This window comes from Bombina bombina, chromosome 3 (assembly GCF_027579735.1).
Source record: "Bombina bombina isolate aBomBom1 chromosome 3, aBomBom1.pri, whole genome shotgun sequence".
Taxonomy (NCBI): domain Eukaryota; kingdom Metazoa; phylum Chordata; class Amphibia; order Anura; family Bombinatoridae; genus Bombina; species Bombina bombina.
The window spans coordinates 1,121,289,203-1,121,305,713 of record NC_069501.1 but is presented as its reverse complement, the minus strand read 5'-3'; the positions used below and the strand labels follow the sequence as shown (position 1 = coordinate 1,121,305,713).

The following is a 16,511-nucleotide window of genomic DNA, read 5'->3' as shown; positions in this document are numbered from 1 at the left end:
ATTAATAAAGCAATAAAAGTTTGAAGTTAATTAGCTCAATAGTTAGTGAGTTATAACCTGATTTGTAATTAAAATTTAGACACCGCAACGACCAGCTACTGAATGCATTTGCTTGAAATATACAATAACCCTTTTACACCTCTTACAGTTACATTATAGTTCCTTTGAATTAACCCTTTTGTACAGTGTGCAATGGAAATCATAATTTACATGTATGAAATTAACCTATTGTAATCTGAATCCATCCTGATCACTGGTAAATAATATGAATGTCATTTATATACAGGCATGATGGGTATACTGGGCATGTTTGCTCAATGATTATATTCAAAACTTCTAGGGCTAGATTACAAACGGAGCGCTGATTTATTGTGCACCTGCAAATACGCAAATTTGTCAGTTTGCGGGTGCACGATAAATAACCAGCCATTACAAGTTGCTGGTTATTGCTACTGCAAGCTCGCGGTAGCAATTAGCGCTCTGAAAATTAACTAGAGGTCAGACCTCAGGTTAATTTTTAAAAAGTGTCCCAATTTGCCCCAAACTTTAGTGTGAGGTTTTTTCTTAATAAAAAAAAAAATTAGCATGTTTATTTTTTTTACTAACTGCATGAAGCAGTTTTATGTGGTTAAATGTGGCCCGTGTGGGGTGTTAGATAAAAAACAGCACTGAAAAATGCCTTTACATGGCGGTCTATGGGAACTGTGTGTTCACTGTAAATATATATGTATATGCTTATATACATACATATTTATGTGTTAATATGTATATATACACATTAATACATAAATATATATTCATATACTGTACATATATATTTACATTTGCTGCGCAACTTAGACCCTTTTCTGCACTAATTCTCATGCCGTGAGAACGAGGCTCCCATTGGAGCTTATGGAAGAGCACTCTATTGAGAGCATAGCTTCCCAGCAATGTGAACGCTAGGTCACGTTCGCATTGTGGGCCACTTAAAATACCAGAGTTCAACGCGTGCACTGCAATTATGAAGGGAGTGCAAATATTTTTTTTAATATTTCAATTATTGATTGAGAAAGCCCTGTTTTACAGTTTGGCGTGATATACACCTGAAATTAGAATAACAGTGAACATAGTATGTTAGAACATAGTAGATGAGGTTAAAAAAAAGTCCATCATGTTCAACCTATACAAATCTTAATTTATCTACAATACAAGCTCCCGTTGAGCTTAAATTAATCCCATTAAAACTATGACCCATTTAGCACAAGAAATCATATCCCTGAGTTCTGTTTCTAGCGAGACATGTATCTAAACCATTTTGAAATGTATCTAAGGTATTGGCATTCACTACCTCCTTAGCTAACGAGTTCCACAATTTGATTGCTCTTACAGTAACCACAACTTATCTCATTTTCTAAAATGGGACTTTAACAAATCTCTCATGCTCAGATGAGCCAAAAAGCCTTTTTGGCTCTGGGAAACAGACAAAAGCTGAGACTGTGATTGTAACACAATGAAAAGGGCCATTTTCTATCTGAAAATCCACCAAAATTGGCCTATATCAGCAATCTATATGCAGTATGATGTATTTGCTTTGTAAATATGCAGTAAAATTAATTATTTATAAAATATAATGTTTTGGAGGTATAAATGATTATATATATATATATATATATATATATATATATATATATATATATATATATATATATACAGTATATATATATATATATATAAATTTAAATCTTAGACTAATTTTGCTATGACACTATATGACATATCTTAGCAGGCAGCCAGTAACAATAAGAGTGAGCTCTATGAGAGGTGGGTGGCTCAGTGCCTCTTCTCTTACTGCTCCAGTTCCATCTCTTATCTTATCTTATATGTAGTGGGTTGTAACTTGTTAGAGCAAAATAAATGTTTTAAAGCATTTTAACTGTTATTATGAAGGCAACATGTGCATGCTTAGCAATCCAAATTTAATATTAAACCACATTATAATTAGGAAAGAAATAAAGTGCCTGTGCCTGCACATACCAGATGGACACTGCATTCCAAGTCATAGTACAAGCACCATGTTTGGCTGCTTAAAAGGGAGAGTATACACCGATCTTCATATAACTGCATGTAATTGACACTACTATAAAGAAGAATATGCACAGATATTGATCTAAAAATCCAGTATAAAACCTTTTTCAGAAACATACTTAGACGCTCCCAGTTTAGCACTGTTGATGAGGTTAGGCTGGGACACCCACTAAAAGGGCTGAAAAAGCAGGAAGAGCATATGAAAAGTCCCATTACACAAACAGGAGCAAGTAGGAATCTGTAGACTTAGGGCTACCTCTGATAATTTAGGGGCTTGGTTAGGAGTCTGAAAATCAGCAGAATATTATAAAAAAATAAGTAAAATTATACATTGTTACAAAAACACTCCCAGATAGGCTGTATATATGGATCATCTACAAAACACGCATGCAAAGAAAAATCTACTCTACAGTGTCCCTTTAAAGTTCCTTTTCCAAACAATGTGGCTACTAATCATTTTTAAAGGTAAAATGTCTTCCCTTTTTGTACAAATGTGATATTTTCAAGTCAGTTTTTTATTGTTTAACAGATATGCTGTATCACTTTCACATGATTCAGTATTTGGGTAACATGTCCTTTAAAAAGGGATTGGTGGGGAATGGTTTGGGGTTCATGACATTCTTTGCATTGTGTTTATGTTTTATTTGCAAAATTAAAAAACAAACATAAAAATGAAATAAAAGACTTTCCACAGATTTAGCAAGGGATGAAAAACAGTTTATTGTTTGAACTTTCTTTACAAAACTGCAACTGTAAAAGAAAACAACTATCTATAAAAAAATGGGTAAAACAAAGTTGTATTTCTCTACACAATAGCTTATATACCTTTATAATTTTTTTTAAAGCATTTGTTTAAATTGTATTATACATTATCATTTAATCACAATTAATGCAGTTAATCAAGTAGATAAAAAGTAATTAATTATTAATTGATCTGTTAAAATGAGTCACAATTACATTGTAAACAGTTATGCAATTTGGATGCATTTTACTACAATAAAGTTTGTTTGTAAATATAAATATATACTGAATATATAAAATGGATATTATAATGCATAAAATGTGTTCTTATTTATTAAGGCGTGTTAGTATTGTATTACTGACCTTATTTCTGTGTTTTAAAGCAATACATTTATATGCAACCCTTAAAGGAACATGAAACTTAAAGATTTTCTTTCATGATTCAGATAGAACATATCATTTTAAACAACTTTCCAAAATACTTCTATAATTACATTTTCATACTTTTCTTGGTATCCTTTGTCAAAGGTGCAGCAATTCACTACTGGGAGCTAGCTGAATGCATTGGGTTAGCCAATGGCAAGAGGCATTTATGTTGAGCCACCATTCAGCATCTAAATACCAGAAGTACATTGTTCCTTCTGTGCATACCTAGGTATGCTTTTCAACAAAGGATACCAATAGAACAAAGCAAAGCAGATCATAGAAGTAAATTGAAAAGGTGTTTCAAATTGTATTTTCTATTTGAATAATGAAAGTTTAATATTGACTTTACTATTCCTTTACGTCTTTTAAAATATCGATCTGTGGCCCTAATTTACATGGATGTTGGCCATCACTGCTCTAAAGAATTAGAAAATGAAACTTTGCATTAGTTTAATGCTAATAGTTTTACTCAGATATACAGATCTAAAAGCAGCGCCAAATAATTTATTTTCTTAGTGAGTAAATGGAATATTATACATTCGTCATCAGTAGCGCAATAAAATCATTGACACATTGGTACATTTTCCTCCTGACTCCCATTTGCATCTATGGAAGGATTTTCAGACACTTCCTTTAAAAAGTTTTGTTGGTAGGATGCATTGCTGCTTTGTTTATTGCCCCTGTGATGATAAACCTGAAATGATAAGAGATCATAAACCATATTAACATGTAAATAAAAACAGGAAAAAAACTCTTGTACAATAATATTTCTTTGTCTACACAAAAATAATAGGAAGCAGATCTCCCAGATCACACACATTAAAGATATATGGCTAGATTACAAGTGGCATGCGCAAGCGATATAGGAATGATTGGAACAGCCAATAGGATTTGAGCAGCTCTAATCCTATTGGCTGATTGAAATCTTTCAGTCAATAATAATGCAAGGGACGCCATTTTGGATAAAGTCACTAGCATTGAAGTTCCAGTTTACGGCGGCGACCGTATGAAGAGTATGCTCTGCGCTGGATGTCTTCAGGATGGCCCCGCTCCGTGCCAGATGGATGAAGATAGAAGATGCCGCCTGGATGAAGACTTCTTGCCGACTGGATGAGGACTTCTCCTGCTGGATGAAGATGGAAGAGGCCGTCCGGATGAAGACTTCTTGCCGCCTGGATGATGACTTCTCCGGCTCCGGATGGATCCTTCAAGCGGGACTTCAAGAACTGTAAGTGGATCGTTGGGGTTAGTGTTAGGTTTTTTTAAGGGTTTTGTGGGTGGGTTTTATTTTTAAATTAGGGTCTGTGCATGTAAAAGAGCTAAATTCCCTTTAAAGGACAATGCCCATACAAATGCCCTTTTCAGGGCAATAAAGAGCTTAGGTTATTTCAGTTAGGTTTTTTATTTAGAGGGTTGGTTGGTTGGGTGGTGGGTTTTACTGTTGAGGGGGTGTTTGTATTTTTTTTACAGGTAAAAGAGCTGATATATTTGGGGCAATGCCCCACAAAAGGCCCTTTTAAGGGCCATTGGTAGTTTATTGTAGGCTAGAGTTTTTTTTTATTTTGGGGGGATTTTTTATTTTGATAGGGCTCTTAGATTAGGTGTAATTCGTTTTTATTTTTGATAATGTGGTTTTTTATTTTTCGTAATTTAGTGTTTGTTTGTTTTTGTAACTTAGTGTTTGTTTTTTCTGTAATTTAGTCATTTGTAATAATGTTTAATAGTATATTTAAATAATTTGAGTAGGGTTAGGTTTCTTTAACATGTAATTTAGTTTATTTAATTGGTAGTTTAATTTAATTGTAGGATAATAGTTAGGGTAGGTTAATTAATAGTTTAAATTAGTTTATTTTAATTCTACAGGTAAGTTTAAATATATTTGAAGATAGGGATGTTGTAATTTTAATTTAAAGTTAGCGGGTTGTTAGGTTTAGGGGTTACTAGCTTAATTTAGTTTATGTGGGGGGCTGACGGTTTAGGGGTTAATAGGTTTAGTTAGTGGTAGTAATGTGGGAGGCCAGAGATTTAGGGGTTAATACATTTATTTAGTGGCGGCGGTGTGGTGGAGCGGTGGGATAGGGGTTAATAACTTTAATTTAGGTTAGGGCGGTGTCGGGGAGCGGCGGGATAGGGGTTAATAACTTTATTTAGGTTGCGGTGGTGTCAGGGAGCGGCGGGATAGGGGTTAAACATTTTAGTATAGTGGCAGCGTTTAGTGACAGGGTATAAATAAAGTTGGGAAAAAGCCGAATAGACGCGAGATCGATGACTGTTGATGACTGTTAACAAGAGTCCGATGCTCATCGCCACGTACTTAGTGCGTGTCTTTTTGCCGGCTTTTTTTAAAAATAAGGAGAGCGTATTGAGATACGCAGCCGCAATGTTAGGCGAACATATTGGTGCCGGCAAATGCAACAAAGTTGAGGCTTTGATAAATATCCCCCAATGTGTCAAATTTACTATAGGATACGTAAACACTGGTAAATAATAAGGAAGATACTTATCTTATAAACGCTGCAACAGTTAGTACTTTCCATGGCATTTTAAGGGCGTTAAAGCCCAGTGCTTTTGGGGCGGTATGGAATGGCCTAAGGGTGTCAAAGGGTTAGAATTGCGTCCTACCTAAATCATAAAATAAAAAAAATGTGTTTCATGTCCCTTAAAAAGCAGCAAGTTGCAAATCCCTCTATGGTATAATCAATGTAACAGAACCTATGTTTTTACCATTCACCTCTCGGGGCATCAAAGGAGTTCCATTATAAAGGATACCAGCCTCACTGCTATCAAAGCATTACATAACAAATGGATTAAAACAGAATTTAAAAAAAATAGTTAAAGGACCATTATCAGCAGAATTACATACTCAACAACTGCATAACAAATAGACAATGCAAAAGCAAATGTCGAATAAGTAGTAGAGGTTTTTAAAAAACAATCTCAAAGTTTGTTAAATTCTCCTTCCTCCTGCATCATATGACAGCCATCAGCCAATCACAAAATGCATTTTTGTATGTACTCTGAATTCTTGCATATAAAATGAATGTGCACATTTTTATAATGGAAGTGAATTGAAAAGTTGTGGTGTCTTCTATCAGAATCATGTTTAATTTTCACTCTAGTGTTCCATTAAAAAGAAGTAAAAGGAGGGGGCGGAGCTATCTGCCGAGCAGAGAGGAAGCACTTTGCAGAGGCTCCTCAAGATAAAGCTTAATTTCAATGGAAATAACTATCACAACTTCTGGAAAATCATTTTAAACAGACTACCTCGGTGAAAGCAAAAGAAGGGCAAAGAACTGTGACTTTATTTTTGGCAGCAGTAAGCGCTAATACGGATTTGGAGGAGCTGCAGGGGTAAATCACTTGGCGCACCCCTGCTACAGATCCGGAACACCATTCTCACTGCCGCGGGTCTTATAACTTACAACCCACACGACATCAAACTGCCGGCAGCTGATCTGCGACTCCGGAGGGTCGGGGCTCCGCTCCGGAGCCGCCATTGCCACTTTGTGAGATACTGGAGAAGTGCGTGGCGAGACTCCCCCATCTTCCCATCTTCCGATTAGATTCAACAGCCCAGCAGCAACATATAAGAAAGGTGAGAGAATATTGGGGACACTGTGGACACTGCTCACCTATGCAAATTAGATTTGGGCTAGGGAGACGACACAAATACAGGGGAGCAGGAAGAGAGGGAAAGGCGCGAAAAACCGCCATCTTGGCAGCAGCCCTATACAGCGCCAGCATAAAACGATCTAGCTGAAAAAACTCCACTTGCCTTTTACATATGTATTGCGGAGGAGAAGGGGAAAAAAAGAAGGAGGTCAGCTCACACAAGAAAGCTCTCTGCAGTGCCTTCAAGTGACTTTCTAATTAAACATTAAGCCAAAAGTTTTTGCATCAGTGATCTCCAGGGCCTGTCAGTTTTTTATGAGACACCTATGCAGCTGAGTGCTCTAGCCTTGCAAAACGGAATTACTAAATCAGTCATCACACTTTGGGAAACGCTTGAATTGTGTTGTGTGAAAAAAACCTTAGGAACTCGAACTAGGGATACAGATTGCAGCCTTATTAGCAATTAGAAATAACCGTTGCTGCACAGGTATCAAATCTGTTTGCACAAGACCCCAACCACTACTAAATACAACAGTGCATTGCTGGTCTCTATCCCCTTCATTTCCTGCTGAATGCTGTGTCAGTAGGTCATACCCCATTACCCCTACCCGACTTCGTCCAGTGAGGACAATTGCCCTGGGGTATAGAGGCTGGTGAGACAGATGAGACTACCTAACTACCAAACTGTGAGATGATGGAATACAGTGTGACCCATCTACATAAGGAAAAAATAGCCACTGAAAGATGTAATGTGTCAATGATTTAAAGATGTGTTTTTGAAGTGGTCCAACGGTTTCACACAACTCAAGATAAATCACTATGAATATACATGGAATAGTGCCCCTCTCACCCTACACTATTCTTCTCTCATAGCATTACTTAAGCATTCTGCCTGAACACCCAAGAGGGAGAAAGGGATGCAACATTATTAATATATGGAATAGCGCCCCTATTCATGTAGAGGGGAGGGTCTTGGAGAACAGCCCCATATTCACACCCTGGAGTGAATCAAATTGAGTCATAGGACCCCGGATCCTACTATCTTCTGATTCTGCAGGTTTATCTAGACTATCTGCCTGCTGTAGATAGAGACAAAACTGCGAAAGATATCCATAATGTCGACCAGGAAAGGGAACAAGACAGATAAAGGGATGAAGACCACATCTATGGAAACGTTTTTCAAAACACCCAGAGTCCACAAAACTAAAGATCTTCTCTTAAATGAAGTGGAGGAGGATCCTGAATCTGAAAATGAAGGAGAACTTGAAGACTTGACTCCTGTGACCAAGGCAGATCTTAACGCCTTGGTATCCAAACAAGATATTGCGACCAATTTCAATAAACTCTGGGAAAAGATGGATAACTTTCAAGAGACGATTACTAATAGTCTTACTGATATCAAAACTGAAATCTCTGAACTGGGCTCTCGGGTGGACTCATTAGAAACAGCAACTGATGAAATAAGTGAAGAAGTAGCTGAAACATCCCAAACATTAACAAGCCAACAACAAAGGATAATGGAGCTGGAAGAGAAAATTGAGGACATTGAAAACAGGAGCAGAAGATCCAATATCCGCCTCAAAGGGGTCCCTGAGACAATTGGGACTGAAGACCTACATGACTATCTCCAGCAGCTATTTAGGGCCATATTAGGGGCATCAGTAGACTCTGAAGTACAAATAGAAAGAGCCCATAGGGCCCTTAGGGCTAAGCCCAAACCAGACCAACCCCCGAGAGATGTAATACTTAAGCTTCTGAGATACCCTGACAGAGAAAAACTATTAACAGCTGCCAGACATAATCCCACATTTAAATTCCAAGGCAATGTTATCCAGTTTTTTCAAGATTTATGCATCAAGACCCTACAAAGAAGATACACCCTCCGACCACTCACCCTCCTCCTCAGGAAACATCACATTCCATACAGATGGGGTTTCCCCTTTGCCTTACATGTAGTGAGAAATGGCAGAACTGCCACGATCAAGACGACAGCGGAAATACCTGATATCTGCAAATTCTTGGAACTAGACCCACCAGAAATTATAGAGGGGGAAGCAGCAACTAGCTCTCTGGGACTATCTCACTCTCAGGCAAAGCCTCAGAGACCTAGATGGAAGAAGGTTACTAAAAAGAAAGCTAAGACTTGAAACTTTAAAGAGAGCAGCACCCACTTGAATGACTCTTGCTTTCTTGCTGTAAATCCATAAGGCTCAGGCAAAGATCATTAACCCCATGAGAGGGATGGGGGTAGAGAGGACATTAGGCCTAAAAGTCTGTTATATATTCATTATTGTTCATAAGATTTTTCATATTGTGGTTTTTGTTGTGACCATGTACAAAACACACACTGTGGTGGTGTTGGTAGAAGTTGACCAGCACAATGTTAGATCATAATATGTTTTTAGTTATATTAACGTTTATGTTTTTGTTCTTTGAAGTCACGGGATGCCCCACTAGTACGCAGAGCTCATCAATTATAGGTGAATCACTAAGAGGCTGGGAGAGGTCTCATCAGATGAAAAAAAAGTATCCCTAGAATGCCCAACTACAGGTAAGAAAAGAGAAGTGTATAATTATATGCTTAAGAATGTCATTAGCTAGAATAACACTGCTCTCGCACAATGCGAGAGGTCTTAATACTGACATAAAAAGAAGGACTGCACTGACTAACTACAGACGACTGAAAGCTACTGTAATTTACCTCCAGGAAACACATTTCCTACACTCCACCATTCCGAAATACTGGGCTAGAGACTTCCCACAGCAATTTCATTCTACGATAGATTCTAAAAAAAGAGGGGTTTCTATACTTATCCATTCCTCTGTTCCTTTCACACACAAAGAAACTATAGCAGACAGAGAAGGCAGATATCTCCTGGTGTCAGGTCAAGTGGGGGGAATAGATATAATCTTCTGTAACGTGTACGCTCCAAATGAACAACAAGACAAATATTTTCAAAACATATCTCATCTACTAACTAATTGGTCTAGGACACGTATAGTCTTAGCGGGAGACTTTAACATAGACATGCAATCACTGATGAAACACAAACCCAATCTGCAATCTAAAAAGAAAAATAGACAGAAAGGAGTAGCTAAAAATATAGGGGAGATGCTCGAGCAACATATGCTGCAGGACACTTGGCAAGTACTTAATAGGGATGCTAGAGATACCACATTCTACTCAGCGGCACACGATAGTTACTCGAAGATAGATTATGTATACACGAGTCAGATACTGCAACCAACATTACAACAGATAGACATTCTTCCGTGTGTATGGTCAGATCATTCCATCACTAAACTATGTTTAGGGGACCTACGAGACCCAAAGAGAACCAGATCATGGACTTATGATCCGTCTTGTATTAAAAGTCCGCTTATAAAAGATAAAATTCAGAAGGACTTAGAGGAATATTGGCAGATTAATGTAGATACCACAAGAAATCCTATCACACCATGGGCGGCACATAAAGCAGTGATCAGAGGTATGTTAATTAAAGAAAAGACAGCAACCAGGAGGCAACATACCCTACTCCTGAAACAATTATACTCAGAAATTGCTTCATTAGAGAAGGCACATAGAATAACCAAATCCCAAACCACATTGACACAATTGATAAACACTAAAAATAAATTACAAACCATACTAAATGAACAATCCGTCAAAGCGGCACACAGACTGAAAACAAACAAACTTCATCTTCTCAAACAAGCCTGATAAATATCTAGCGAAAAAAATTAGAGACAACTATCAGGCTCTATCTATACCGAGCATACAGAACCCGAAAGGACACATGACATCCCATCCACAGGAGATTGTTGACATGTTTGCACACTTTTATAGTGACTTGTATGATGGGACTAAAGTGCATCACTGCCCCTCAACGGACCTAATATTTGACTCTTTTTTACATAAAGCAGACCTGAAACCAATTTCTGAAGAAGATAGGGAGGCCCTCAACGCTAAAATTACACCTGAGGAGGTACGAGCTGCCATTAAGGATCTTAAACCTAGCAAAGCCCCAGGGCCAGACGGATTCCCAGGGGAATACTATAAAGCTTTTAGGGACATACTGTTGCCTCACTTGGTAGTATTTGCCAACCACATCATGGAGGGGGGAGAAATACCTGTAGAATTGCTTCAAGCTAGGATAGTGGTGATCCCAAAACAGGGAAAGGACCCCCATTTCTGCGCTAATTATAGACCGATTTCCCTTATCAACCAGGACCTTAAGATAGTTACAAAAATACTAGCTAATAGACTGAAACACATCTTGCCCTCAATCATACACCCTGATCAAGTTGGATTTATCAAGGACAGGGAGGCCCCTGACAATATACGTAGAATGGTTTTGGTTATTGACTTTCTTCGAGACAGGGGGATGCCTTCTTTGATCCTATCATTGGATGCGGAGAAGGCATTCGACCGGGTCGACTGGAGGTATATGATGAGAGTGCTGTCATTAATGGGTTTTGAGGGACGGTTTATGAAAGCTATTGAGGGATTATACTCGACACCCACGGCCCAGGTCAGAGCAATCGGACACCAGTCTGAGACCATACATATACTCAACGGCACACGACAGGGATGCCCTTTGTCACCCTTAATCTTTGCGCTATGCATAGAACCCTTAGCTGCATACATACGTAATTGTCCTGATATTTGGGGACTAGAAGTGGGGAAGATACATCATAAAATTACCTTATTCGCAGATGATGTGTTACTAACTATTACGAAACCACTTATCTCGTTGCCACATGTATATCATACCATACAATTATTCTCCCAGATATCGGGGTATAAAATTAACGCAGACAAATGCGAAGCACTCCCCCTCTCGCTACCTAAACACACCATGAAGGCAATTGAAACAAATTTTGACTTTAAATGGACATTAGATGGGCTCAAATATTTGGGGATTAAATTGACTACTCACTCCTCCAAATTATATGCTGCAAATTATGTTCCCCTATACAAAGCAATTAGGTCAGACATAGGCAGATGGAGGAAAATGGGATTCTCCTGGTATGGAAGGCTGTCAGCTGTCAAGATGACGATCCTACCTAGAATTCTGTATCTGTTCAGGGTCCTCCCAATTAAAATTAGCAATTCAGATTTAGATAATCTCCAAAAAGACATACACAGATTTTTGATGGACAACAAACACCCGAGGATCCCACACCAAATCCTGACAAGACACAGACAATTGGGGGGGGGTGGGAGCCCCTAATTTGCATGATTATTACACAGCAGCTAGACTAGCGCAAAACTCAATACTGGGGAGAAGACAAAAAGATGTTCTCTGGCCTGCCTTGGAGGCTGCTATGGAGGGATTAGAGGGACCCGAGGATATTTTCTGGGGTAACATAAAAAATAAAGGACCAAAGATCTATCATAATAAGTCCACACAACTGGCAAAACAACTATGGACCAAGACACAGCAGATAGGGAAGATGATGCCTAGACAAACCCTGATAACACCACTAAAATACTTGATAAATGAAGAGTTCATACACCATATCAAAAAATGGGAAAACAAAGGCCTATACAGGGTGGCGGATATATATACACAGGGTAAATTATTGACCTTCACACAACTTAGACAGAAACTAGAGCCTATACCGATACACTGGTTCCTCTACCTGCAGATCACATCAGCTGTACAAACATATTTCAGTGGGGCCACAATACATAGCCAAAAAACGACTCTCGAAAATTTATGTCTAGCAATCAACAGACCCAAGAAAGCAATATCTAGACTATACATATCATTACAGGAAACTAAATACATGACTAAGTCTGCGTTGCTACTGAATTGGGAGGAGGATATTGCAGGTGAGCATACGATTGATGACTGGAATGATATATTTCATCAAGCTAGCAAGGGCCTTATTAGCGCAGATCTTAGAGAGAATGTACTGAAGACCACCTTTAGATGGTACTTGACACCACTGAAAACATTTCACATGACACTGGGAAACTCTAGATACTGTTATAGGGGGTGTAAAGTTAGAGGATCATATCTTCACATGTGGTGGGATTGCCCTAAAGTCCAAAACATATGGAGGAAACTATCACTATTGCTAAGTACCCTGTTAAACGAAAAAATATCTCTCACTCCAGCCCAGGCGCTGCTACATGAGGCACTTCCGAGACTAAATCCACATATAAACACTTTCATTCGAATCCTATGCACCACCACAAGAATAGCTATAGCTAAATATTGGAAAAATGAGACACCAACATGGGCAGAGATCCTCAATAAAATACAGATGATTTATTCAATGTACGAGACAGCAGCATTTATTCAGGACACAAGGCCTACATTCCAGAAGATCTGGTTTTACTGGATAATCAGAGAAGATGTGGAGACAGGGTAGAGGAGTAAGGCAAGAATTCCTTAGAGGAAGATAGTCGCTGACCTGACATAGGAGACCACTTCACAAAGGGACAATTGATGAGAGAGCTACTAATAGTCATATAAATAGGTACTAGGATGTGGGGCACCCGTGACTTCATTAGTTTGATTTGTTGGAATATAGAAGTTGTTGAATTTTGTTCATCTGTTTTATTTAGATAAATTATATTACTGAAATTTAAAAGTATTACCCCCCAAGATTATATACTTCCAATATAGACTACAATAGCCAGGGATATATAAGAGAAGTAATTGAGGGAAAAATATGAAAAGGAGAGAAACCTCCATAGACTTTGAGATAGACGGCAGCAAAGGTAGCAGATTAGATTAATTGTCGATATTCCATGAATAAACGGTTAAACTCATAGTTAGAAAGTTCTAATGGCAAACCGGCTCTAGGAAGTATACCTAGGCGAGTACCACAAGAGTCTTTGAATACAAGTATAAGTAAGGTACTATCTACCCTGCTGCTGAATGCTCTTTATTCTTTTTTTTTTATGTTTCTTATATTCTTACATCTGTCTCATTGTATGTCACATGTAATTTATCTGATGTATATGGAGGAGGTTTGTGGTTTAATAAAGAATATTTTATCTAAAAAGAAGTAAAAGAAAAAAAATGAAAACAAGACAACCTTGTCACTTTAAAACAGAGAGACACGACCACAAGACGATAAACTTCACAAGGTTTTTATAAAATCTGCAATTTGGGACTAAAACAATCCTGATCCCAACTCTAAAATGCTGTGAAAAGCCTATGGTCAGTCCCTAAATGAGATCTGACAGATCCCCAAAACACCTTTTGTTCTATCCAGAGAGACTGTCACGCCACACCACTCTAGCCATTGCTAGAGGCGCGGCGTCTCCTTCCCTGCTCATTGCCAGGGGTTATGTCGGGTCCGGATGCCTGTGGCGTGAATCCTGCGCCTATGTAAGTCCTGTCACAACGATCTATCACTGCCCAAGTATAGGTGTTACTTTGTGTGCTCCTGGGTATGATCAATTGTTTCTTCAATTCGTGTATGAACCCTGCCTGTCTTACTACTCTGACTGTTTAACCCCTAAATTGTTGGATTGATATACTGCTGCTGAACTCTGCTTGTCTGACTACTCTGCTTATTAACCCCTGTTGTTCTGGATTGCCTCTTTGTTGCCGAACCCTGCCTGCCTGACCATTCAAGTGGTGTGCCCTTAGACTGCTTTACATTTTCCAAACCCTGCCTGCCTGACCATTCTAGTGGCTTGCCCTTGGACTGCTTTACTGTTGCCAAACCCTGCCTGCCTGACCATTCTAGTGGTTTGCCCTTGGATTGCTTTACTGTTGCCAAGCCCTGCCTGTCTGACCATTCTAGTGATTTGCCTTGGACTGTTCTGCCGTTGCCGCTGGGGACTGTCCTGCCTGTGGTGAGTGCCGCCTTCCTCACCTTACTAACTTTCTCTGCTCTGGGATATTCCCTATCATTCTGGCTCGACGCCGGGATAACAAGACTACTGGCCGAGTTTGGTCTGATAGAGGAGTATCCCACGAGCATTACAGAGACTTTACCATAACAAAACAGACCTGGTTATATTCTACAAAGACAAACATATACAGAAAATGCTTTGCAAGCACAAGTTTTTGAAGTGTCACGGTTCCAATTCTTGCTTTTCCGTGTTGCTAGTTGTTCATGTTTAATGTGCGAGATTTCATGCATTGATCACTTCACGCAACTATAGATGTTAATGACAGGTATGTCCACTAAAAAATAATAATGGTGAGGGTTGCCCAATTCATTTTGAAAAAGATTTCATCATCACAACTAGTCACCTCAGCAACCTTACAAGAGCCTACGAATTGCCATTGTCTGTACACTATGTTATGCTTAATCTTTGAAATTAAAAGTCTATCCCATTTACCCAGTCTTTATTTTCCCCTATTTGTAGAGTCATACCTGGCAAAGATGCTTGACTGTAGCTCTCAATACCTGAATCATATACTGTTAACTGACTCTATTAAAAATACTTTCTTTTTTGTAAATTGTCTAGACCAGAGTTATTTGTCTTTGTTTATGTTTGTACACCACAACTGTTTTCATTTTTGTGTAATACAGCGATTCACTGGAACCTTCAATTTCTGAAAACGGATATTGTCATTGGTTTATTTTCTTTGCAAATTTGCAAATTAAACATATTAAATTATGTTCAGCAGCACAATTCTGAACTCAAGTAGGTGAAAGCTCTTGTATGGGTAAACCCAGATTTGGCATATAGTAAATTTCAACAATACACAGAGGTGGGTCACAGTGGCAGAACTTGATGCTCAAACTATTTTAATTTTGCAAATTAAAATATCGGCAGCATAGAATATTGCAAAATAAAATATAGTAGGGTTAGGATATAGCAAACTGTAATGCCTCAGGGATAGTACAACTGGTATAGCAATAGCAATTCATAGGTGAGAAGTCATATGCAGAAGGTTAAGATTCACACAGTTTAAAGAGAACTAGGTTACATAGTAGATAGAAGAGTAGACATAACAAACTCCAGGCCTAGGGAATTTCCTCTTCCTGTTATGGGTTTTCTAAAGGTAGATGCTGAGCAGTAAAATAATAGCACAGGAGAGGAAATGTAATAAATATAAATAAATAAAATCATTTGACGTTATAGACGTAGTTTTTATTTTAACAACTTTAATGTAAATCAGAATTGCTCTGTCTGGTATTGTATTGCTATCAATGAAACATTGTCCAGGAGCCCAGGACTACAGTCCATTAGTTTTGCTGAGCAATAATTTTAAACTCAACAGTGGTGTATTTAGTTTTTATGCTGCACTAGGCACCAGCAAATCTGCTACCCCCTGAACACCAACAATTTTAGCATATATTTGTATCATGTATGTCTCATAACCAGAATTCATGTGTACATGATGTCATACACCCCACTAGACAATCTGGGGTAATTGTTGTTTAACTAAAGGGACACAAAACCCACATTTTTTTCTTTTATGATTCAGATAGAGCATGCAATTTTAAGCAAATTTCTAATTTATTCCTATTATACATTTTTATTCGTTCTCTTGCTATCTTTATTTGAAAACACAGTTATATAAGCATAGGAACTGGCCCAAAAATGGTCTGGCTCTTATGATTACATTCCTGCTTTTTAAAATAAAGATAGCAAGAGAACGAAGAAAAAATATAATAGGAGTAAATTAGAAGGTTGCTTAAAATTGCATGCTTGTGAAAGAAAAAATGTGGGTTTTGTG

At 38.2% G+C, this 16,511-nt stretch overlaps 1 protein-coding gene across 1 annotated transcript in view; it reads right to left on the bottom strand.

Annotated features, from left to right (window-relative positions):
• Nucleotides 1-2,897: 2,897 nt before the first annotated feature.
• FLT3 (fms related receptor tyrosine kinase 3) overlaps nt 2,898-16,511 on the bottom strand; it is a 234,497-nt gene continuing 220,883 nt past the window's right edge. Inside the window, exon 22 of the mRNA XM_053708480.1 lies at nt 2,898-3,928. Coding sequence (XP_053564455.1) covers nt 3,797-3,928 — 132 coding nt within the window. The 3' untranslated portion in view covers nt 2,898-3,796. The remainder of the gene's footprint in view (nt 3,929-16,511) is intronic.